We start from the raw sequence: 27053 nt of genomic DNA on the forward strand, positions 1-27053 counted from the left end.
GGCATGCTACCTAAGATACCTATTTTACATTATAAATACAAGAGGAGAACTTAACCTGCAATTTAACAGGGAAGTCTGTTGAATTAGACAAGCTATATTATCAATAGGCCTTTGTAAGATATCTGGCTGACTAAATAGCAAGTAGTTATAGTTCAAAACTCCATTTCTTATACTCATTACCTTACTTGTGTAATTGTAACCCCACTGTACAGAATCTTTATAATAAATATATACTAAATATATTAAATATACTAAATATATACTTAAAAACTCCATTTCTCTTTAATAAAAAATTCTCAAGGACAAAACAATTTAGAAAAGAATTGTAGGGCAGAACTGAATGTATTAAAATTAGATGCTTAGATATTTCCAGACTACCTTTATGAACCCCATTTTAAGAATTTTTGCCACATTGTGAATTACTCTGGCTAACACCAAAACAACAACAAAAAAACCCTATAGTGATCTCTCTTTTTTCAGTTGTAGTTTCTCAGTCCAGTGTTAGTTTTCTGAGACCCACTGCTCTTGGATAACTGATCTACTTCCTAAGATGTTGCCTGTATTGTAGGTGGGTTCTTCAAAAGAATATCTGATTTATAGTATGATCTTTATACTTCAGTTTAACCTTTGTTTTCATTCTTTATTCTCATTGTTTGCGGACATGTACTTTTCCATGTGGATAAAATGTGTCCTTGGTTGTATGTATGCCATAGTTATTCAGTGGTTAAATTGACTATTTCAGCCATTCTGTACAATGTCTACAAATCTGCTAGGAGATCCTATGCCTTCAACCTCTACAAAATCCAAGTGCTCCACTGAAGAAACTGTTTAAACATCATCATACAGTACGATAGTTATTCTTTGCTTATTGTAATTTTCTATTGTGGATTTACATAATAGAATATTTTTTTCATTTTTTTATTCAAAAGTTAAAGTATTTTCCTTTGTAGTAGTTATAGTGGAGAAAGTTGATTGAGAAGACCTTATGTACAGTTCTGAAATGAAGAGAATTGGGGAAGCTGGTCTTTTGTGACAGGACTGTCACAGTTATCAAGGCTCTATCTCCTTGACCACACCCACCCACACATCCCAATGTAACACTCACTTAAACAGAATTATGATATTGGAGTAATGTAAACTACCAAAGGCATTGCTTTAGGAACTCTAAAACTATCTAAAATGCTTTTCTGTATCTAATTTCAGTCTTCTTTCCATGTAACGTACTCATTCAGTTGCCATTCAGTTGTATTTTTTCCATTAATGAGGGAGTTATCAGAACGACCAGTTCCAAATTAATCAAACTGTGACTTTTTTGAATGAGAAGTATTTTCCAGTCTAATTTTAATCCTATCCTAATTATCCTGTGATGAAACGTAACATACAGATTTTACTCTGTCCAGATATCTGCTCGTGCAGCTCTCCTCACTTGTGCTCATTTACCTACCCAGAAGCATGGTGCCAAGGGGCTTTAGTCCTGCTTGTGCAGATAACCAGACTCTGAAGAGTGGGGGAGTTGCTTATGGGCTTACTCAAGCCTTTTGGCTTTGTTTAGTGAATTTAACATATGGAATAGAATGAAAAGAATAACTCATTCTTATTTTCTTTCTACAGGCTCTGTACAATTCAATCAAGAATGAGAAACTTGAATGGGCAGTGTAAGTATGCTGGATGTCAGCTTTTTAATAATGAATTGCTCCCTTTTTTCTTTATGCCTTGGAGGTGATTTCAGAAAAGGATTAACTATGTATCCTCAATTCTCATTTTACACCTAGTATCTTACTGTCTTTGTGCAAAACCTAAGGTAGCTCTAAGTAGCCTTTTTTTTTCTTGGTACCTAGAATACTGTTTTTGTTTTGCTGCTTTCAATCTTATTGCTGTGTCTGTAGGCCATTAGTTATATTTTAATGTACATAGAAAATAAGCCACAATAAAAATAAGTTTCTGCAGGTAGATAAGCTTGAGAAATGATAGAGCGAATAAAGCTATTTTTTTATTTTGGCTCATATTAGTTATAGGGGGCATGCAACCATGTTTATACTGTATTTCCATCCATTTCAACCCTCTGTCACACTCCCTGTGTGACTCCCTCCCCCAAAATAGTACCTCCAACAGGTTTACTTATTTTGTTTCCCTAAGTATAAATGATCTTTCCAACAGTGTTAACCTTGCCTTGCACAAGTTCCCACCACCCACAGTCTCTCTTTCCTCCCGTTCCCCTATATCTATCTATAGCTATAGATACAGATATCTATATCCCATTCCCCTCATCTGTATTTTTAATATGTTAACAGGTTCTTGCTCTTTAGTTTTCCAACCTCACCTCTCCCCTTAAGTAGTCTCTTAGCTTGATTTATGTTCTATATTTAACCATATAAGTAATGATATATACATGTATACATATATATTTATACAGCTAAAAGGCATGCATACATATAGGCAGTTATCTGTCTCTCTATGCATGTCTTTTAGATCTAATTGATACACATGAGTGAAAACATGGTATTTTGATTTTTGAGCTTGTCTTGCTTAATATGACCTCTATTTGCATGTTTTCCTAAAATAACATGATTTTGTGTTATTTATGGCTATGTTGATAAGCTTGAGAAATAAATAAAGAGGGCTGACATTAGAAATCATTTGGTAGAGAGAACACACTATGGAACAAGTACTAAAATCATAAACCCCAATTCTCTATTGGAGAACCTGTCCTACATATCTCTATGACATGCATCATGTAAGCCTTGGTGTTCCTGTTGTCACTGCTGCTTGCTGGACTACACACCTCCCTGGCATGGCAAGTGCTGCCAGTTCTAATAGTAATGATATCACTACCAATTTTGTAGTGTATACAGAGGATGTTATTGGTTCAATCATTCTATGCTTGGAGAAGGTACATTGGATATAAGAGAATAAAAGGAACTAATGCCATTGTACAGAAGATTAACCATGACCTTGAGGGAAATTTTGGGCTGAAGAATTAATATCACTTGAAAATTTGCTAGCAGGAAATTATATTGAACTTGGATAAATCTCCTGGACTTTGGTGTTTTGAGGGAAAAACATTTGAAGATTTAGAACTAGAGAAGACTCCCTCAGGCAGCTCTGTGAAATGTAATTTTATTAAGAACCTAAATCATAGCTTATGCTTAACATTTAATCTTTAACTACTTTTCTCAGCAAAAAGTGTTTTTTCCTCAGATATCGAACTTAAGCATATAAGAAACTGGAAATATCACCATTCAGTTCTTTACTTTGAAAGGTCAAATCCAAAAAATTGACACATACCTGTATTACGTACATATGCCAGTTGTCAGTGGTGAGAATGAGGTGAATCATTAGCATGTTCAAGGATTCTATTATGAAGACAGTTCTTATACAGCTAAAATGATGATGAAAGTGATAAACTTCACAACAGCATCTTTCTTATTCATTATCTTGAAATTGGGACTGTGCAGGGCAGACAGGTTGGTGAGCAGATGGACTGACTATAACAGCTAGTAGCCTGCATGTCCTAAGGCAATTTTAGAACCACTGAGGTGCAAAGGATTCTGGAGCTGTAAGGAAAATTTTTCTCCTATATACTATCATTTAGGATTTTATATTATCAATACCACTTGATAAGCCTTATATATATATTATTGTAAAGATTCTGTACAGAGGGGTTACAGTTACATGAGTAAAGTAGTGAGTATATTTCCTATTGAGCATTGTTACCCCTCCTTTGTTTTTCCCTTACCATCCCTTCCCTTCCCACCTCCCCAACTGCCCCCCCCAAGTTGTAAAGTTCGTTTTCAACAGTGTCTTGTACATCTCATTGTTGCAATGGTTCAACCCTGTATCCTTATTTCAGCATTGTGTTATTTCCCTTCCCCTCTCCACATTAGAAAAATGTATATTCAAGATGCAGGGTGTGGGAATCAAATACAGTGAAAACAGGGGTTATACCATGGGGGAAGAATATACGAAAGAAACAAAAGAAATCACATAGTACATTATAAGTACTTTAAAAACAACAGCAACAAAGAAAAAAACCTCTTGTGTCCCTGCTTTGGGGTTCATTTCGCTTAATATCATCTTATAGGGTCATATGTACATAGCTTTTGACCTTTTCTACTTGTCTGGTAAGATTATCCTACATATGTACTAGTTATTGCAAATAAAGGAAACCATGGGACCTATGTTTCTTTGGGCCTGGCTTACTTCACTTAGTATAATTTTTCCCAAGTCTTTCCATTTCCTAACAAATGGGGCTGTGTCATTCTTTCTGATGGTGGCACAGAATTCCTTTGTGTGTGTGTGTGTGTGTGTGTGCGCGCGCGCGTGCGCGCGTGTATGTGTATGTGTGTATGCCACATTTTCTTGATCCCTTCATCTACTGAGGGACATCTGGGTTGGTTCCATATTCATATCCATTATGGTAAATAATGCTGCGATAAAGATAGTTGTTTGTGATTGTTTGGGTAAATGCCCCAAAGTGAGATTGCTGGGTCATAAGGGGGAGATCTATGTATAGTCTTTTTAGGACCCTCCATACTGCTTTCCAAAGTGGTTGAACAAGTTTACACTCACACCAACAGTACAGTAGGGTTCCCTTTTGGCCACATCCCCTCCAACATATGTTATTAGATTTCTTGATTATAACCATTCTAACTGGGGTAAGGTAGAATCTCAATGTTGTTTTGATTTGCATTTCTTTTATGGCCAGAGAGGTTGAGCATGTCTTCATGTGTCTATTGGCTATTCTTGTTTCCTCTTGAGAAAAGTCTCTCTTTAAGTCTTTATCCCACTTATTAATTGGATGGTTGTTTCTTTGAGGATTTGTTGTTGGTGGAGTTAAGTTTTTGAGTTCTAAGTATCTTTTAAATACGGAAATCTCCCATGCTCCTGGATTAGGATTAACATGATGAAAATGGCAATATTGCCAAAGGCTATCTACAAATTCAATGTGATACTTATCAATATCCCAGCCTCATTCTTCAATGAAATAGAATAAGCAATGAAATAGAAGAAGCAATCCAAAGATTCAGATGGAACAATAAAAGACCCCAAAATAGCAAAAACAATCCTTAGCAGAAAGAACAGTGCTGGAGGAATATCATTACCAAATTTCAAACTACAAAGCCACAGTAATGAAAACAGCTTGGTACTAGCACAAGAACAGACCTGAAGACCCAGAAATGAACCCACAGACCTATAGCCACCTGATATTCAACAAGGGAGCTAAAAATAATACAACGGAAGAAAGACAGCCTCTTCAGTAAATGGTGCTGGCAAAATTGGTTAAACACCTGTAGAAAACTTTAGTTTTCTACAGATCCTTATATATTACCCTGACAATAATCAACTCCAAATAGATCAAACCTTGAAGTCAAAGCAGATGCCCTGAAAACATTACAGGAAGGAATAGTAGAAACTCTAGGGCTCCTTGGTACAGGCCGAAATTTTCTTAATAGAGATCCAGAAACAGAACAAATCAAAGAAAGGTTGGACAAATTGGATTGCATAAAACTGCTTTTTGTTAAAGAACAATTGAAGAAATAATAAATATGATTTCTGAGTTACATAAAATATACATGAAATGACTAATGTAGTGTCTTGAACATTTTATAGACAGTATTCATTTGGATTTAATTATTTATGTATTTACATTTTAATATGTGAGCTAGTGTACATTTTCCCAAGATGAGAAAAATGTGAGTAGACAGATTGGTAGTATATTATATGATATTATATAGGTAACACTGTAATTTTTTCTCTCTTAAAATTTTCACAGTAGATATTGATCATCTGCTTTGACTACATTTTATTTTCAAAATTTCCCCTCCTCCCCCATTATGGGGCTTGAACTCTGAACCTGGGCACTGTTCCCTAAGCTCTTAAGCTCAAGGTGAGCTCTCTACCATGTGAGCCACAGCACTACTTGTCTTGTTGACTTTCCTGCCCAGGCTGGCTTTGAGCTGCGATCCTCAGTCTCCTGAGTAGCTAAGATTACAGGCATCAGCCCCCAATGTTCAGTCCAAAATCTTTAAAAAAAAACAACTGTCATATCTCCAATCCAGTTTTTCTTAGTTTGGAAAATATGCTAAAACCATTTAAATATAGTCACATCCTTTGTTAGAAAGTCCACTTACAACACAGCATCTGCCTCACATCTGGCAGTATTCTTAATGGTGTTCAAGGACTAGTTCTAGAACTTAACCTTTTAATGAAAACTGCATTCAAAAGGGCTATGCCATAGTATCTTTTTAGAAAATAATATATATTTCATATTTTTAGCAAAAAATTAAAAATTTAACTATGTGTTAGTATTCTGATTTGGTCAAGTGATGCTTTGGTTAGCTAGTACATTATCATTTGAGCTACAATAAAGAGCCCTTTTATTGGTTATTTTGGAGATGAAGACTCATGGACTTTTCTATCTAGATTGGCTTCAAATCACAGTCCTCTGGATCTCAAAATCCTGAGCACCTGTCATAAGAACCAAACACATTTATTATTTTAAAGAGATTTTTTGAGCTATAATTTATATGCCATAATCTACCCATTTTAAATACAATTCTTTATTTTTTGGGGGGTAGGGGGGTTCGGTCATGGAGCCTGAACTCTGGGCCTGGGCGCTGTCCCTCAGCACTTCAGCTCAAGGCTAGCACTCTACCAGTTGAGCCACAGTGCCACTTCTGGCTTTTTTTCTTTTTCCTTATGTGGTGCTAGGGAATCGAACCCAGGGCCTCATGCATGCAAGACAAGCACTTTACCATTGAGCTATCTTACCAGCCCCACAATTCTTTATTTTTAAACTGCCACATTAAACTACCTTATTAAAAACTACCACAGTCCATTACCCACAAGTGATTCTTTGTGCATATTTATTTTTTTAATGTGATACATATTTATGTTTTTATTTTTTAAATTCTGCTACTTTATTTAAATTTATTTTTTAAATTTAAATTGCGTTGTAAAAGTTGTACACAGAGTCATAGTTATATAAGTCAGGTAATGAGTACATTTCCTTTGAACAGTGCTACCCCTTCCTGATTTCCTCCCATTTTTTCCCCTCCCGACCTCCCTTTCCCCCCAGGTTGTAAAGTTCATTTCCAATGTAGTGTCTGGTGAGTATCACTGTTGCATTGGTTCACCTTGTCCCACCATTTCTGTGATCCTCCTTCCCTTCCCCAAACCAGAAAAAACTTATATACAAGACAAAGGATACAGAAATCAAAACCAGTGACCCCAGGAACTAAACAAAAGGGAAAAAAAAAGAAAACAGAAATAACTGCAAACAGGACAATTAAAAAAAAAAACCTCTTGATTCCATTTCTTGGAGTTCATTTTGATAAACATCATTTCATGTGGTGATATGTATATAACTATTGATTCTCTTATAAGAATATTGGGGCTGGGAAGATGGCTCAGTGGTAGAGTGCTTGCCTTGCATGCATGAGGCCCTGGGTTTGATTCCTCAGCACCCCATAAGCAAAAAGAAAAAAAGCCGGAAGTGGCTCTGTGGCTCAATTGGTAGAGCGTGAGCCTTGAGCTGAAGAGTTGAGGGACAGCACCCAGGCCCAGAGTTCAGGCCCCATGACTGGACCAAAAAAAAAAAAAGAAAGAAAGAAAAAGAAGATATTGTAGATAAATTCTAGTTATTACAATTGAGGGAAACTATGAATTCGGCATATTTAACATATACTCTTCTTTCTGATTTTCTACTGTCTTGTATCCATCCTTGTTGAGACATAAGTTACAGTATTTCATTAAAAAAACTGTTACTCATTATTATTTGTTTATGATGTGTTTCTCTTTCTCTGCTGGATTATGCTTCCCTCTTGGGATCTTAATCGTCATAATTACCTGGCAACTTGGAGTTTCCTCTGATTGCTACTAAGCTGGCACTGAATTCCCCCTGGAGCACCAGCTTCCAGCACTTTCTTGTTGGAGGAGAGCAGGGCCTTGGCCTCCTGCTGCCTGCTGTGCTCCACATGCATTCATTTCAAACTTCTTGGATCAGAGAAGCCCCAAGGAATCTTATAAGATGATCATTTACAAGAAGTCCTGTGTTCATAGATTCTTTTGCCTGTATTGACTTTGACTTTTCACTGAAATGAAATCATCTGCCTTATAGGGAGGTGGTGAAGATAAGAAAATATTAATATGAGCACAGCAGTAGTTAGAGGTTCAATGCAGAGGTTCCTCGTACATGGTTCCTACACACTTTCTTTTCTCACTGGTACATGGCTTTGTGCCCTCTCTCAGCCTTTCTGCTCAAGACTATCACTTGGGCCATACCTCCTGCCCGGCATTTTGCTGGTTATTTTAGAGATGGCCCCTTAAGGAATTTTCTGTTTGGGCTGGCTTCAAACCTTGATTGTACAGGTTGCAGCATCCTGACTAGTAGGACTACCAGCCTTTTCTTTCATGTTCTGGCTAGAAGAGGTATACATAGAGCATAGGGCTGTGCCAGACAAAGTCAAATAAGTATCAAGGTGCCCTCAGACATTTTGGCTGGAAATATGGTGACCTCTGGCCTGCTGAGCTGGCCAACCTGGGTTCATTATGGGCCAAGTAATCAGAACTAAAGGGGCAGAGGTAAAAGCCTTTTCCCACCAGATTTGCTATTCATTAAGGAAAAAGGGAGTGGCTCATTTGTTTTGCCTTGATACCAGTGAAGAAATAGAGGTAAGGGTAGAGTCTCTCTTCCTTTTGAGACACCCAAGGGTGGGTGAGTGGGATAAATAACCTCTTTCCCCTATAGAGGGAGGAAGGAAGAACTGGAGCTCCTTGTCTCCCTCCATCTAGTTTTGAAAACGCCCTTGAAATTTTACAATGTCTTTACTTTCATTGTTATGGAATACTTGCATGGTAATATTCAAGGTATGTGTCCTATATGGGAGAAAATAAAGGGGGGGTTATAGTGTTTGGCCCAATTTTAGCAGAATAAATTTCCATTTGGGGTCAACCATTAGGAGATATCTGATCATTTCTGTTATTTTCTTGGATTTATGACTTGATTGGAATCTACAATCCTGTTGTAATACTACAAGTAGAATGGGCTCAAGGCCACAGTGAGGTTCCAGAGACATTCTTATTGCAATCTCTGGACAGGCCTTGTCTTCTTGGTTTATATTTGCTGACCTAAAAGCAAATGCATGAATTGCATCTGAGGGTACAAAGATCTGGAGATACGTTTAGCCTATTCATGGTCACAATGGAGTTTGTGGAAAACAATCAACAGCTCTGGAGGCTAGAATTTTGAGATGAAGGTGTGAGTAGGATTGACTTATTTTTCTGAAGACTATCAGGGGAACCTATTTCATTTCTTCTGGTTTTCTGTAAGGATTCGTGTTCTTGAAAATGACATTTTTCCTGTGTCTTTTTCATATCCCCTTCCTTCTGCATTTGTTTCCTTTTTTACTAAAGACATCAGTCATTTAGGTTGGATGAGGGATCATTCTGATGACCTCAACTTGATTTGATCATCTTATTTTCAAATAAGGTCATAATCATGTCTGTTGGGGTTATATCTTTCTAGAGTTGGATAAAGGGTACATGGTTCAAACTAAGAACCCCAAGAAAGACCAAAACAATAATAATTTTTTTAAAAACAGGGAAGATAGTATACTGTGAAGGTCCAGACTTTTTCTTGGTTTAGAAGCATTATCTACTGAGACTGAGTAAAATAACTTCATATGAACTCTGGAAACCAAAGGTCATGCAACATCTAGGAGAGAATCCCAATTCCCCATTTGTTCCTTGAGGTGGAGAGAAGAAAGCAGATTTGATTATAGTATTCTGGTCTGCAGATGATATTCCCAGATTATGTCTTTCTAATGGCATAGTTTGTGTCTCAGACTGATCAGAGTTGGAGAAGGCAGAGGAGGGGGTAGTATGTCACATACAAATGTCACAAGGAGCAAAGATCCACAAATATCTGGAAAAAATTGATTGCAGTCAGTGGAATGTAACTTGCAACCCCCCTAGAAAAAATGTTGAGAAATTGGAATATTTAGAAGCAAGCATATTTACAGGGGAACTAAAAAAGGGAGTGGGAGCAGAAAGGAATTTTAACTCAAGGTTCAAGGAAGAAAAAATCAGGAAAATACATATGGCTACATGAAGAATACCAACAAAGACATGAATATAAGAGAACCCAGTTCTGAGGGAGAATATTATAGTAACTGAAATGAAAATTTTACCAGAGGGTGTATGTCTACTTTCCTGGTGGCACATAATGATATTGAAGTCCTTACGCCATTCTAACAAGTAAAACTCTTGAACAAACTGAAAAACCAACATTTAGATAAATCAGAGAAGTTAGGTCACAGGCCAAATCACTGGCATCAAGATTGGAGAGACAGACTGATGAATGCTGAGAATCACAAATTACTTGGGGAAAAAACCCTTAGTAGAAACCAACATGGAAACTGCTATTGAGATAAGAAAATCTGAACATTATTAAAGTGGCAGAGTGTCATTTTGGTCAAGATTACAAGGTAAATACTTCAAAAATCTAGTCATGGAGAGGGACTCACACTCTTGTGATAGTTTACTGACATTAACTTATCCCATATGTAATGAATATGAAAAGAAAATCGTCTTGTACTTCTGGCAGGGTTATAGGAAATACAGCTATTTTGAAGCATAGTACAACATTCTGTTATTTACAAGGATTTGTTGAAGAGAAACAGTTATACCAGAGTCTGCCCTGTTGCATGGGAGATAGATAAAACCATACTCTAGGCCCAGTCTAGACTTCTTGTTCACCTAAGAAGATGAAAAATAAAATCAAGGAACACAGACAGTTGATACTTCACATAGATTCACTTAGAGATGGAGCCCTCACCATAAAAATACAGAATGCCTCCTCCCCATGACACACAGTTAACCACAACATTACTCAGGGCCTATAAGCCACAGCTCCTTTTACCCACAACATACTTCTAGTTATCTGGAAGAAAATATGATGTATACCAAAAGGCTGAGACATGGTTGGAAGAAAGAGAGAGCAAGCATCAGAACTGAAACATATTGTAAGGATGGTGGAATAATCAGAGCAGGAACTTAAAACAACTCTGATTAAAATGCTAAGAATTCTAGTGGATGAAATAAACAGCATGCAAGAACAGATGGGAAATGCAAGCAGAGAGATGGAAAATTTAAGAAAAAATGAAAAAGAAGGCTATATATAAATATTGACAGATATGAATGGTGTCTTGGTTCATTACCAAAGCTGGACATACATGAGGAACAAATCTGATTTCCAAAATACGTGGAAACTTCCAAGATGGAAAAAATCAAATAGTTTAAAAAAACCACCAGAATTTAGAAACAGAAAATATTTGACCTGTTCTCTCAAAATATCCTATTGAACTCTATTCTTTTTTCTATAATGATATGACTTGTAGCCAAATAACAGTTGCTTTCACATTACTGAACCCTCAGAAGATGAAACAGTATGAGGGAGCTACTTTATGTACTATGTTGTCCTTAGCCATTTAGCCATTGATGAGCACTTAGATTGTCTCTTACTGTGGCTGTTGTAGATGATGATTCAAAATGAACATAGAACTATGAATATCTCTTCAACATGCTACTTTCATTGCTTTTATTATATAAACATATGTATATGTATATATGTATATTATCCAGAGGTGAGAGTTCTGGATCATATAGTATTTCCATTTTAGTTTTATAGATCATTTCATTCAGTTTTTCCTAAAGACTATATTGATATTCACTTCCATCAACTCTGTGTAAGAGTTCCCTTTTTTCTACATGCTTGAACATGCTTATCATATTTGTTTTAATAATAACCATTCCTACAGTGTAAGGTCGCATCCCATTGTAATTTTATTTAGCATTTCCTTGATGATTTGAGATCCTGGATTTTTTTTTCATTTATTGGCCATTTATATCTGTTTTAAGAACTGTTTGCCCAGTTTTAATCAAGTTTATTTCCTTACTATTAAGATTTTTAGTTATATATATATACTTATATATATGTGTGTGTATATATATACTTATATACGTGTGTATATATATGTGTATATATATCTATATCTATAGATATATATATATATATGATATTAGGTCTTCACCAGATGTGTAGCTTACAAAAAAATTCTTTTCACACTCCAAGAACTACTTTTTATTCAGTTATTTGATGTGCAGAAATGTCATACTTAAATAGAATCCTATTTGTCTTTCTTTCTTTTGTTGTCTATGCTTTCGGAGTCCATACAAGAAATCACCCAACCAATGTCATGAGGCTTTTCTTCTGTTTTCCTTTACCAGCTTTATGATATCAGCTCTTACTTTTAAGTGTTCTTACATTTTTTTCTTTTTCTTTTTTTTATTGTGAAAATACCATACAGAGGGGTTACAATTACATGGGCAAAGTAATGAATACATTTCTTATCAAGCATTGTTGCCTCCTCCTGAATTATTTTTTGTTTATAGTGTGAGATAAGGGTCCATTTCTCTTTGGGGAAATGTGAATATTTAGTTTTCTTCCAACCATTTTTAAAGAGGCCATTCTTCTACAAAGTGTGCTTTTGGCACTATTGCCAAAAAATCAATTGACTGCAAATACTTGAGTTTATTTTTGGGCTTTCTGTCCTATTCCATTGGTTGATGTGTCTGATTTTAACACTAGCACCATCTGTTTTGATTATAATAGCTTTATAATACATAGTTGGCCCATAATCCCTATCTGTGGATTCTGCATATGTGAATTCAGGAAACCACAGACTAAAAATTTGAAAAGGAACTGTATATGAATTAGACATGGATGGATTTTTTTCTTGTCATTATTCCCTAAACTATTATAACAGTTATTAACATAACATTTAAATTGTAGTATTCTTAGTAATCTGGAAATGATTTAAAGTACAGGCTATTTGCATAGGTTATATATAATGCTAAACCATTTTATATAAGAGAATTATGCATGTACAGATTTTGATTTCCTCAGGGATATACCAGTTTTCAGTGGTGATGCTTATAGCTACCTCTGGAATGTATTGGTTGTTTAGTCTTTGCTGGTTCTATAAGAATCTTAGGAATTTTTTTTCTGTTTGTGTGCAAAATGAAACTGAAGTATTGAAAGAAATTTCACTGAATCTGTATCTTACTTTGGATAGTAATTTCCTAATCCTTGAACACAGTGTATCCTTCCATTTATTTGTGTCTTTCAGATTTTTCGTCTGTGTTTTATAGTTTACAGTATATAGATCTTTTACTTCCTTTATCAAATTTACACTTATTTTATTTGGGAAGAGGAGTCAAATTCCATTATAATTGAATTGTTTTCTTAATTTTTGATAGGTGCTGGTTGTATACAAACACTACTGATTTTTGTGTGTTGATTTTGTAGTTTGCAACTTTACTGAATGTATAGATTATATTTTTTTAATTTTTTTAATTTTTAAGTGTTACTATGGCAGTAATGTATAAAGGGATTAAGATTACATAAGTCAGGTAATGAGTACATTTCTTTTTGGACAGTGTCACCCTTCCCTCAATTCTAAGTTTTTTGGTGAAGGCAATTTTATTACTTGTCCAGAATGAAGGCCTCTTATTTCATCTTGCCTAACTACTGTGCTAGGATTTGCAGGGCTTGTTGAATAGATGTGATGAATATTTGCACCTGGTCCTGTTTTTTTATCTATAGGAAGAGATTTCAACCTTTCACTATTGAATATGATGTTTGCTCTGAGCTATGCAGTGTAAATCTCAATGGTGACAGTACATAACCTATCTGAAGGGTAGAATGTTCTTTCTAGATTGGTTGTGATCTATAAAGATTCATATGTTATTAGCATGGTGATGATTGCAAGGACAAATATCTTTTGTCATAGGATATAGAAATTAGAAACTACTCAAAAAGTACTTTGTAAGGTGAATAAACTGTGTATCCATAAAATGGAAAAAAAAAACAATTTAGGCAGGGGGGGTGTAGTTGAGGAGGTGGGAGGGAGGGGATGGTAGGGGAAAAACAAAGGAGGAGGCAACAATGCTGGATAAGAAGTGTACTCATTACCTTGTTCATGTAACTGTAACCCCTCTACAGTATTTTCACAATAAAAAAAACCTTATTTAAAAAATGAAAAAAACTATTCATTGACACAAAGCATGAGGGAATTTTTAATGCATTTTTTTGCAAATTCAAAAAATAGACCAAGAATACAGACCAGTAGTTACCACAGACTGGGTCATAATCCAAAGAATTATGTACATATTCATATTCCATACTTAGAGAAGAATATAAAATGAACGAACCATTCCATAATAATAATTGACACATGCAATATTTATTTTTGAATGCTAACACGGCTGAGCAGAAGGTAAAGAAGAAACCAGATATCTCCCCCAAAGCAGTTAAAAGAGAAAATAGTTACCTTGCTTTATGGCAAGATGTCACACACTACTTTAATCAAATAGTCTGGTAAATAGCACCCATAATAAAAACTACACCCACCTTGTCTAGTGCATTAATATGAATGCCTCACCTGTGTTTATCCTCCTCCTAAATGCACATCCTTAATCAGGTTTTGAGAAAACATCGAACATAAATTGGCGTTATTCTATAAAGTAACCGATCTATGTTCAGCTCTCAGGAGAGACTGAGGAACTTTTATGGACTAGAGAAACTAAGAGATATGAAAATTAAGTACACTGTGCATTCATGGAAATGATCCTGGAATACAAAAATAAATTTGTGAAGAAGCTGGTGAAATGCAAAGAAACTCTCAAGTTCAATCCACAGTATTTCACTAATGTTAATTTTTAATTTAGAAGGTTTTTTATACTGTAGTTATGTAAGATGTGAACAGGAGAAGCTGGGCATATGGAAACTCAATGTACTATCTTCACAAGACTGAAATTATTTCAAAATAAAAGTGAAGTATGGATGTTTGAGTCAACATTTACTTTCATGTATCTCTCAATCACAAGCAACCGGTGGAAGAACCCTAGCGTCAAATACCTATGCATGATTAATTTGTGGTTTATTTAAAATACACTTTGGTGGTACTTATTTTGGTTGATTGTAAAGAATTAATAACCAGAGTTTAATAGACAAAGGAAGCAGTTGAATTGGGCAGCTGAGCTAAGACAGACTCCTATTATGCTTTCTTAATTTGATTTTTAGAATTGCTACCAAATCTGCTTCTTAATTTTTCCCTATCCCCCCCTCCTTTTTTTTAAAGGTGTTATGATTGCAGATGTAAATGTCCGGTTGAAGAAATAGAGATTCCCAAAAGGGGATAAGGCAATTGGGGGCTTCACAGTGGCTGTCAGAGTGCTGTGTTGGGAAAATAGCACCTAAGATGCCACAGTACTGTGCATGGCACCATGTTCCTACTGGCAGTTTTACCTGGAATTTGGATATTAGGAATTATCCTGTTTTTTGTTTTTGTTGTTTTGTTTTGTTTTTGTGATTTGGCAGAGATAGCTCAGTGCTATCCATTGGGTTCAACCTGTAATCAATTCTTGTTTTCTATATGCTTAGTGCTATGAAGAGCCCTATAGATACACAGAAGTCTAAATCCTGATCCCTGCCTCCAAAGCCCCCACTTGCATGAAAGACAAACAGAATTTTTTTGAGATGTTATGACCATACTTCTATTATCTCTTCTTTCTATTATACATCTGTGGTCTCTGGTGAATATTTGAACTTGCTGAATCAGTTTCCTTATCTGTAATGTACAGTGCTACTGTTGATGATCATTAGATTGATGATCATTAGTCCTTGGCACATAGGCCACACTCAGTAAGTGCTGATTGTGATTATGGTGGCTGCTACCAATGCTGATAGATAGTTAGGAAACCAGAGGATTTATGACACTAAAACACTTTTTCATTGAATATTGTGGAGTTCTTGGCTGAGTTTTTTTGTTTACTTTATTACAGAGATGATGAAGAGAAAAAAAAGTCTCCTTCGGAAGGTACTGATGAGAAGGCCAACGGAACACATCCAAAGACCATCAGCCGAATTGGCAGTACAACTAACCCATTTTTGGACATTCCTCATGACCCAAATGCTGCTGTGTACAAAAGTGGATTCTTGGCTCGGAAAATCCATGCAGATATGGATGGAAAGAAGAGTAAGCATCATTGTTGTCACTTTTTGTTTCATTTATTTTATCTTTAGGCTCAAATTTTAAAGTGGATTTATTGAAATAAAGTCAAGAATGAGGAAATTATGTTTATCTAGAGAAATATTCTTGAAGTTTGAGAAAGCCTCTAGTTCTACATAAGAGACCCACCTGTTGCTTGATCTTTTTTAAACAGTATTATAAAGCTCTTAAATGAAGAGTATTCATTTCCCAGTCTCTCAGTTTTTCACATAACCAGGGCTTCAGCAACTAATATTGACTACTGCCTGTGTACTAGGCACCAAATACAATAGCAGAGTTATTATTATCATGGGGTTTACATTTCTAGTGGTTGAAGGAAAGATTGAATTTATAAAACAGATTAATCAGTGGCACAGTGCTTCAGAGACAAAAGAAGAAATGAGGAAATTCATATCCAAAGCATAGGCCCAATGGTTGGCCTTTGACAAGATGCTCAGATGACAAGACAGCATGGCATAATTATTGCTAGGACATGAAGGAATCCCATATTTGATGTCTTTTGTTTATTTTCTGAGAGCAAATGTAAGTTTGAGATGAATGGAGTATGTTCACATAGCTAGAAGAATTTTGTGGAGAGTGAAATGACAATTTGACATAGTTGAATAGGCTAAGACAAGCTGACACGTATGCACAAAATAACCAGGCTTTGCTTCCAGGGTGTCCCCATCTACCTATTATAGAAAGAGACATAAAGGGAAGGGGTGGGTAGTAGCACAGTTTTTATCTGTGCATGGGCATTTTTTGTTAAGATGTTAGCATATTTTATGTAGGTTTCAGTTAGAAGAAATATTATGCTAGTGCCCTTTATACTGACTGATACCAAATGCAAGTTCTTTAGGAGTACCTCCTAAAGAAGGTACTATCAGCCTAGCAGATTTCCTTTTTCTCTAGCAACACTGTGTCAAGTTCCAATAGATGCAAGTGACATCAGTTGAAAGTAGCCTAGGCAAAGGACATACTTGGAAATAAAAGATTATCACCAGAATACTGTCCATTTCCATCTCTGCATGATGTATATTTTAGTGTTTTCTTTCGTATGAAGCTCCTTAGATATGGCTGGATACAGTGCTAGGAGGGTCCGTACAGATGTGTTGAGTTTCAGTAACAAAGAACATCCTAATTTTTCTCTCTTAGTACATTCTAGGACAGGACTGATGTGAGTGACTAAGGGGATGAATGCCATGACTGACAGCACCATTTGGTTGCAATAGTTAGGGGAAATTTTCTCAAGAAGGAATAACATGCAGATCTCAGAGAAAGGGAGTTTTGGGGAGACATGTCAATAGATAATCATATTTGGCTCCAGTGGGCACACACATCTATATACATTGAGTTTATACAATATGTAAACTGAAAATAATATGATTTTCTACTTAAGACCACAAATATATTCATCTCTCTTTACCATGCGAACAGCTGCAGCTTTGAACTCTAAGACTGATATTTATGTTGTGATTTTTTCCTCCAGTCAAAGATGGTTATAGCTTCAATCCATAGGCTAACTGAAAAATAGTGTCTGATTGATGAATACATATAAAAATAGGGACACACACACACACACACACACACGAGTAATTAAAGTGAATCCAATAAGTCCAGGATGCTGATGGTGGTACATTCCTATAATCCCAGTACTAGGGAGTAGAGACAGCGGACTTGTAAATATTTTTTTCTTTAAATAGAAAAATATTCTTTACTTTTATCCTATGCCTGCTGACAAGAAATTTCTCATGTTTTATCATCTGAGCACTCTGTAATTCACCTTAATTTGAGGAATTAATGTGTAATATGTTTGGAATTTTTGGCAGCATTTTCTTTCTCTTTCAGTATTCTAAAATACTGTGCCATTGTTTCCTACCTGGCATGGTTTCAGGTGACAAGTCTGTTTTCCCTCTTACCGTTGTTTCAGTCCTCTCTACCTAACATGGTTTTGTTCCCTGTGAATGCTTTCTTTACCCTGAATTTCAGCATTATTATTATGAGGTGTCTTTTTATGCTTTTTCCTTGTGTTTTTTCGTGTGTTTGTTCAGGTTCTTGCATTTGTATGTTTATATTCTTCACCAGTTTGGGAAAATTTAACTGTTCTTTTGTTTCCATTGTGGTAGAAATGTAACGCAAGACCTGTATTCTCCCACTGAGTTCCATCTCCTGCCCTGGACCTTATTTCTTAAAACTCTCATGTGCTTCCTTCTGGGACTTATTTTCTGTGTTAAATCTCTTAATACTATTCAGAAGCTACCCTTAGATGCAGCTTTGGATTCTAAATTTAAATGTTTAATTTTTTTCCTATTTGCTTTTGTCCTTTCAGTACTTAATTTAAATAATTTTATCATTCTAATATACTGTCATATTTTTAATTTAATATATTTATCATATTTAGAACTATTTTCTATCCTCCATTTTGAGTAACCTTGATTATATTTATTTTAATAGCTATTTAGAGTTGGTGCTTTCTAGTCTTTTCCTTTCTATCATTTTACATTGATTGACTTTTCTTTTGGGGATGGGGGTGGAGGAGAAGGGCAATCATGGGGCTTGACCTGAACAACTGGGCCATATCCCTGACCTTTTTTTCCAAAGCTAGTGTTCTGCCACTTGAGCCACAACTTTACTCCTGGCTTTTTGGGGGTTAAATGGGAATGAGTTATGGACTTTCCTACCTGGGCTGGCTTTGAATCATGCTCCTCAGACTCAGCCTCCTGACTACTAGGATTACAGTCATGAGTCAGTGCTGTGCAGCTCATTTTTCCTTTTTACTACTATACTTTGTGCTTTCCTTTTGTTTGTATTCTTACACATTTTTTGAATGGCAGATGTTATACATCTTTTATTTTGTGGACCCTAGACTTAGTGTTGGATTTTCTTCTGGTATGTAGATAAATAACATAGATTAACTGTATTCTTTCAAAGCTTGCCTGTATCTTTTATTATGACACTGTAGAACAAGCTTTTCTCTGGCACTTACTGTGTTCCATTAATAAGGCATTATTACCCATCCCAGACTTCTTCAGTGCTCCATGTATCACACTCTGACCAGTGAAGACACACAATTTCTAGCCCTGTGTGAGCTATTGAAATTGTTTATTCCATTCTTTTTCAGTAGTTCTTTCCTGCACCTTGGCTTATTTTCTTTTACCTTTGCTCAGATCAGCAAACCCCAGCTGGGGGAATTCTAGTAGATCTCCAGAACCTTCTCTTTGTGTAGTTGTCTCCTCTCAATCACCTGCTCTACATATTCTACCCCAGCCTCAACAGACCCCTTTGTGTCTTCATCTTGGAAGGGCTTTAGACACTGTTTAGAAAACCTTTCTCACTATGAGAGCTGAGATCTTTTCCCCAAACAATAAACTGGGTCTGCCTCATTCATTTCTTCCTTCTCTGAACCACAGTTCAGTGCTGCTATTGAACAGCATCTAAAAACATCATTTTTTATATTTATGTACTTATTCATTGTACATATATTTTCCCCTAATTGTTACTGTAAGGAAGTTAATATAAGAAGTTGTTAATTCAAGGGCATGAGCAGATATAAACTGATTACCAATTTCCTTGTGAAGAAATCCTCTTTGCTTCAGACCTCAAAACCTAATATGAGCTAATCTATAAAGTGATCAGAAATTCAAAGCATTTATGTACAAGCAAGCTGTTTAGATGTACTTGCAACATCTAGAACAGAGTTATGTCCTGTCCACATGTTCTTTCTCCCTCTTCCATGTGTTGAGTTTTCATGTGTTGGGTTGAACTAATTTAAGGTATGTTGCTGCTTTTTATTTTTATTTTAAAGGATGCTGGGGTTGGACCCACTCAGTCACTGATTTTCTGCAACCAAGTATATCATGTAGCTCAGACCTACCTTGAACTTGCTGGTCTCAAAGATGACATCCTCCTACATGGGATTATAGGCATATATTACCACACCCAGCTGGAGCGTCTTAGTATAACAGAAAGCCTAAACTTTTTCTGAATGCTTCTCTTTTTCTTTTTTAAGGAAGCATACTCATTTCTAATTTTGAAATGTCATTTTTCATTTTGTGTACAAATCCAGTATTTTCATTTGTTTTTAGGGTTTTTGTTTTTGTTTTTGTTGGTCGTGGGGCTTGAACTCTGGGCCTGAGAGCTATCTCTGAGTTATTTAACTCAAGGCAAGAGCTCTACCACTTGAGCCACAGCACCACTTCTGGTTTTCTGGTAGTTAAGAGTCTCATAGACTTTCCTGCCCTGGCAGGCTTTGAACCGTGAACCTCAGATCTCAGCCTCCTGAGTAGCTAGGATTACAGGCATGAGCCACCAGCGCCCAGCTCAAATCCGGTATTTTCGAGGAAAAAACAAATAAGAAAGCTTTCCTGGAGAAGCTCTTAAGTAATTTTGAAAAATCAGCATGATGTTCCTTTTTCTGTGTACTTCTCTTCCAAGTCTACAGATATTTATTAGGGGTCAACATATGCAGTTATATTGTTAATATTACATTTGGAAGTATATGCAAATCAGGTTCTCAGTTGAAAGTTGTTACAAAAAGTTTTTAATAAGGGGAAGTTTGAGTCAAAGGTCTGTGGAGAGAGGATTTTCTCCTAAAACAGTGGAACACCAGTTGCACCAATGTTCTTAAATGGTAGTTCTAAAACTCAGATTCTGCAGATTGCACTCAATTATTCACACAAAACTTTATTTTTTTGCCTTTAAATTTATGCTGTTTAGAAATTTTCCCTCTGATAAACCATAATTAAAGACAAATGCTCTATATGTGCTTACCAGACCCATTAAATGTGACATTAAAGAAAAGCTTTGAAAGGTCAGATTTGAAAAACAGAATGCAGCATATCTGGATTTTGTGAGACAAAAAATGGAAAAATTCAGCATAAACTCTTAGATTTATCAATCTGTTGTCCGATACTTATAGAGGTCAGGAAAATGTCTGAAAATTATGTACCAAAATATGAATGTGATAAGTTATCAGTGATAATTAAATGATGAGTCATTTTTACAGCCTTAGTGCAACCATTTGGTGCATTAAATTAATTGATTCTATGTCTTTTGAAGCAAATTTTATCATCACCCCCATTTGCCAATGAGGAAATTGATCTTAACCATCTCAGCCAAGGCTACTGTGTGGAATCATAGTGCATCTGGTGGGACAAAAGTCTAATTAAAGGAAAATAATTGTAGCTTATTGCTAAAATGCAATTGCCATGAGACAACATGCTTTGAAAATCTCTTAAGTTCCTGTCATTTCAGCCTGTAACTGTATAGCATGTATTTAGATGCCTGAAGGTCTCAAGCTAGGAGCAGTGGGGTCTAAACAGCTATTTTGCTTGGCTAACACAGCACTTATTAGAAATGAATTACATGGATTTAATCAGACACGCCTTGATTGGCTTTACTTTGCTACAACAGAGATGACCATGCACAATGCTGCATTTATAATTTAGTGAATGGAATACAGCAATAATGAAATTCTTGTCTAGTTTTTGTTAATGTAGTCTATAGATAAGCAAAATGCAAGCACCTTTTTGAGTGCTTGAGTGTAGGTGTACTTTCTTTATGTACAAAGGCTTATAAGCAGAGCCTCAGCCCCCAAAAGAATTTATATTCATATGTGCAATAATAGAAAGTAATTCCAGTTTGTAAAGTATAAATTTTTCAATAACAACTATTAGGTAAGGCACCACAAAAATGCTCAAAATTGAAAGACATTGGGGCATGTTGACATTTTCATAGCTTAAGAAACATAAAATTTACTTACAGCATGGAAAGAAGATAGAAATAGCCATCTTCAATATTATGAAAATGTATTACATGATTTAGGAAGTAATTAAATAAATTTAGGAATACCAAGAACATTTTGTAAATGGTGTTCTGAGGGTATGTGTGTGTGTATTCTCCATCTTAGTAACTTGGTATAATTTTCAAGTCAATTAAAAGAAGATTAGATGATTGAGAGAAACAGTTCTAAGACTTAGAAAAAATGTGGAACAATAACATTCTGACTTTCAGATGGAGAATGTTTCAACATTTGAAAAGTAGAAACTATAATGTCTTAAAAGGCAAGATTTGTGGTGGGAACTCATTCATCCTCTTGCAGACTAAGTGCCTGCTTCATCCCCAGTTCATGACTTCTTTATATTAAGGTCTTAAAAAAAAAGTTAAAAGATTTGATTGAGAAAAGATACAGTATATAACGGTCATCAGAGTTCCTATTGGACAGTGAAAGGAGGTGAGAGAGAAAAGCAGGGAGCAGAGATGACCCTTCCTGCTCCACTTGGGAGTGGAGGTTCTACCTGTTCTAAAGAGACTACAACATTGTTGTCAGCTATTTGTCAATTTGAAAATAAGTGAAGTAGGAAAGTGAGAACTGTTGTGAGGTAGAAGCTATGTTAGTTTGATTATTGTAAATATTTCACATGTTTTAAACATCTAATTGTACACTATGAACATTTTTTCATTTGAATGCTCCTTTAAATGTCAGACATTATTCACAGAAATATCAATAAAAACATAAATCTGTTGGGAAATGGAATGGACAAAGGTTGCTAAATCTTCATGTCACACACAAAACCTAATGGAGAATGTAACCCATGCTAGCCTTTATGACAGTGGAAAAACATATTTTATGGTCTTGTGTCAGTTAGCTACCAGGATAAAGAGTTCAAATGTTAAGAGAAGTAGACTTCTGGGAAAAGGCACTGAAGGAGTTGGGAAGGATCAAATCTAAACAAGCTCACCAGGTAGACCTCTCATCTTATTGAATATCTTATTCAGTAGTGACTAAGATACCTTATTTACACTATCACATTTTTAGTGTAGGCTCTACCATCCTTTAACCTACTTGAGATTGCTTTTTGATCCAGAATACTATAATAACTGCTTTTGGAGGTTGGGAGAACTTTTGGTGGTAGATGTTGTTAGTCTCATTTTCAGTGCTTTGGGTGTGAGCACAGCGGGGCAGCCTGGAGCAGTGCAAGAAGTTCGCTTGCTTGAGAGGGATTCTCACCCTGGCTTATCATCGACGATCTTGAAAATTTAGCCCCACATGTCAAATGTGAGAGAGTAGATGTTATTTTGAGTCACATACTGAAAATAGAATTTGTAATGGCAATGCAGGCAGAAGTCTTTGCTATTGTGTAACATGGGGAACAGCGACACTATAATTAAGAGATAATAATAAAAGTGGAATTTTTCTCCCCTACAAGACAGTTGTCTCCTCTTGTAAGAGAAAGATTTTAAGTGAAGACAGAACAAAGTAGTTATTTTAATTTAGGCTAAGGTTTGCCTCCTCTCCCCACCCAGCTGTTCTGTGGCAGTAGGTAGGTAATGACGATGTCCAAGAACAGCTCCATGATGTCTCAGTAGGCCCCTGTCCCATGACCATACCCTTGGTGAATGGCCCTTTGCAAGTTTAAATTCAGATTAAAAGAATGGATTTTGTTCTTGCAGGCTCCATTTTGATGGCTTGTGTCTTTCATTTGAAATGCACGCTTTTCTGCAGTAAGTTAGTGAAAAGAGGCCACCCACAGCTCTGCTCAGAAGCATTACTTTTGACAAGGAACAGTGGAATATAAAACTGCCAATCTTTTAGGACCAAAAAAGTCTGGGTGCAGGGGTTCTGACGTATTTTTTTCTGGAAGAAGAATGCACAGTTTTCACTGCATCTCATTTTTACTATTTACCCTTTAGCCTTAGTTAGTATGTCAAAGAAAGAAATGTTTTTAAAATCTCTATTATGATCATTTTTTGCTATGTGTCCAGTTCTTCAATAATAAGATTTCAAACTGAAACTAAAAAATACAGCAGGACCTACAGGTGTATGCCTCAGTGGTAAGCACCAGCTTAGCCAACATATGTTCTGAGTTCTATCCCTAGAGCCAATCATGAATAACAAACAATAACAATCCATCACAATCATGCCTCTTATTCACAGGAGCTAACGTGCCAAATCTCTAAGAGTTGTCTGAAATTGTGGACTGTAATGAGCTGTCTTACGTAATTCCATGGTCATCTTAGCCAAGTGCTTGCATTTTAACCAACTACTTGCTACACACATAGATGTGACTACTGCAGTTTGAGTTCTGAGAACAAATCTTGCATCCATTCTTTTTCCTTCTTTTCAATTGCGTGGACAGAAGGTTCTTACCATAGATCTTAACAATCTTGGCATGTGTTTTCTTCTTTCCATAAGCTTTTGCTTTTCCTCTTAAAGGAAATACCTCAGGCCTTCTCCTTAGCACACACAGGGCTAGCAATGACTTACCACAGTGCCAAAGCAGTGAGGCTGAGGCGGCCACTGAAGGACTAACATGGGCAATATGGGTGTTCTGGATGAACCAGTCATACACATCCAGGTGTATGAACCTGATGCCTGGAATTGCACCACACTGCTCAGTACTGCATGCAACTTAAAGCCTATGAATTACTTATTTCCAGAATTTTCTGTAGGAGGTTTTATGACTGCTACTGACCCCAGTAGCTAAAACTGCAGAAAGCAAAGCCACAGGTAAGAGGGAGACTAAAATACTAGTTCTCTAAAGGAATTCACGGTGGCCAAATTTTATATACAAAAATATTCTCTCTAGAGAGAACCAGCTTAAGAACGAGCTTTAAAACTGTTCATTGGTTCCGTTTTACAAAAGAAATTGAGCAACAGCTAATGTGCCAGCACTGTTCAGTCTTGGGGATAAAGAGGTGGTGGCCAAATAAACCTGAGTAGATGTCATGTGGCCAAGAGTCAAGGGTCAACTTGCAAAAGAGGACCATAGAATCAGAGGAATTGTGGAGAAGAATACTCGAGCAGAGTGAGCACACTACTCAGAGCCTTAGACGAGAACAGTCAGTGAACCCAATGCTTATTATGGAGGTTAGCACATTCCACAGGAGCCCAGTTAGTGACCCCTGAAACATACATCTAGTAAGACATGATAGAGCAATACAGTGTCATCCTTTGCAGTTTTTAATGACATGATATGTAATTAGAAAAGTTTTAAAGTAAAACAAATATGTTATCACCATTCGTTTGACAAATAGACACAAAGCACCATGATTAGAAGGTTTTCTATCAAATTACTACTGATGGTAGTTAGAATGATAATTTGTAGGGTGGAGGGTTGTTATTTTCTCTTTTTTATTTACAGTTTTTTTTTCCTGTCATGCTAGATAAATATGTGCTAACTAGGAGAATCAATGTTCTGTTATTTAACGTTAACTGTTAATTATAACATTAATGAAAGGAAATGTTTTGTCATAGTGAATTATATTTAAATATAAAATACTTACAAAATGATTAAAAGATATAATTTAATCATAGCATGATTATCAATCAAAAATAATAATGATTGTGTGTATTTCCACTTTGCTTTAAAAATCTTGGTAATGGATATAGAATACAGTTTTCCCTAAATATCTATGAGGTATGGGTTCCAGACTGCAAACATACTGATCCAGGGTCAGTGTATAATGTATGAACATCTTTCCATTCTCTACCTTCCTGAAAATGCCTAATACAATGCAAGTGTTATATAAATAAGATACTGTACATCTTCAGCCTACCACAGGCCTAACTACACAACAAGACTTTGGACAAAAGATGCTCACATGGGAATGCTAAAGGAGAGTGAGGAGCTGGGAAATAGCAGGTCACCGCAGGGTATGAGTGAGCATCAGTACATTCTTGAGGATTCATCATAGTACCTGATATATGCAGCAGATTCAAGTTTTGCTTTTCAGAATATTTTGATTTAAAAAACATTCAGGTTTACTGCACCAAACACAGTGAACAAACTGGGGATAGAGGTAGATTGGATTAGTTGACAAAGATGATGTCCTTATACTAGGCATCTCTGGATGCTGTTACATTGCTCCTGGCAATGCACCTGTGGCCTCCTCTTCTAGGAAGGTGGGGAGTACTTAGGAGCAGAATGATAGCATGGGATTGGCATCACTGAGTTAAACGTTCAGTGGCATCACCTAGGATGAATGGTGGCAGTGGACACAGTGGCCCTGTGTGTGGATGGTAAGACCTCTTTTACCATTGATACACTCTGTGCCCACCCCACCAGCTATCAAGAGTGCTCTTTCAGAAGAAGGAGCTAGAAGTCTCCCCTGGAGCTCTAACTTTGGGAAGAAAGCAGTCTTTGTGCTATCAGGCTCCCTGGAAAACAGATTCTATGTGGGAGCTGCTCATCCTTTCCACTGTGAATTATTTTCATTGACCTGGAGCAACTTTTGCCTGGAGGCATTTTCAAGGTGCCAGTGAGCCCTGGGGTGTTCTCCAAGGAGGTGTCTTATTTGAATTGCTATTTGTAGAAGTATCTGCTCAGTAAGGTCTTTGACTGTGCCTTTCCCTGGGTCACAGGGTGCTTGCGTAGCAGATTTGATGTCACTGACTAGCCTACTTCCTGACTCAGTGATTTCCTGCTCATCTTGGGTAGATGGAGAATATTTATTTGTTTTTGACTAAGTATTTAATCTTCCACTTTACTTTAGCACTTTACTTTTTTTTGGTGGGGGTGATCCGTCGTAGGGCCTGAACTCTGGGCCTGGGCGCTGTCCCTCAGCTTTTCACCTCAAGGCTAATGCTCTACCACTTGAGCCACAACACTTTTTTCTTTTTGCTTATGTGGTGCTGAAGAATCGAACCCAGGACCTCATGCGTGCAAGGCAAGCGCTCTACCACTGAGCCACCTTCCCAGCCCATTAGCACTTTACTTTTTGTAAGTTTTTATATAAAGGGCTCCATGAACTTCTTAAGAAATTAGGGAGAAGTAATTAGAATGCTTGATTATCTTGCAATCAGTGTTCAAACCTTTCACATCAGTGAGGTTACTGAGCTTTGCTAATGGTTTGTTATGCTCCACTTTTTGAGCCATTATTAAAAAGAACAAGTTCCCCAGCTAATTCCTCCAACAGAATCTACTTTAACCAAGTTATAGA

General features: G+C 36.4%; 1 protein-coding gene across 2 annotated transcripts in view; it reads left to right on the forward strand.

The window, feature by feature from the left end:
* Psd3 (pleckstrin and Sec7 domain containing 3) overlaps positions 1–27053 on the forward strand; it is a 171555-nt gene that overhangs the window by 91076 nt on the left and 53426 nt on the right. For both annotated transcript variants that reach the window (XM_013024908.1, XM_013024916.1), the window contains 2 exons: positions 1612–1655; positions 15907–16100. In XM_013024908.1, coding sequence (XP_012880362.1) covers positions 1612–1655; positions 15907–16100 — 238 coding nt within the window. The remainder of the gene's footprint in view (positions 1–1611; positions 1656–15906; positions 16101–27053) is intronic.

This window comes from Dipodomys ordii, unplaced genomic scaffold (genome assembly GCF_000151885.1).
Source record: "Dipodomys ordii isolate 6190 unplaced genomic scaffold, Dord_2.0 Scaffold4, whole genome shotgun sequence".
Taxonomy (NCBI): Eukaryota; Metazoa; Chordata; class Mammalia; order Rodentia; family Heteromyidae; genus Dipodomys; species Dipodomys ordii.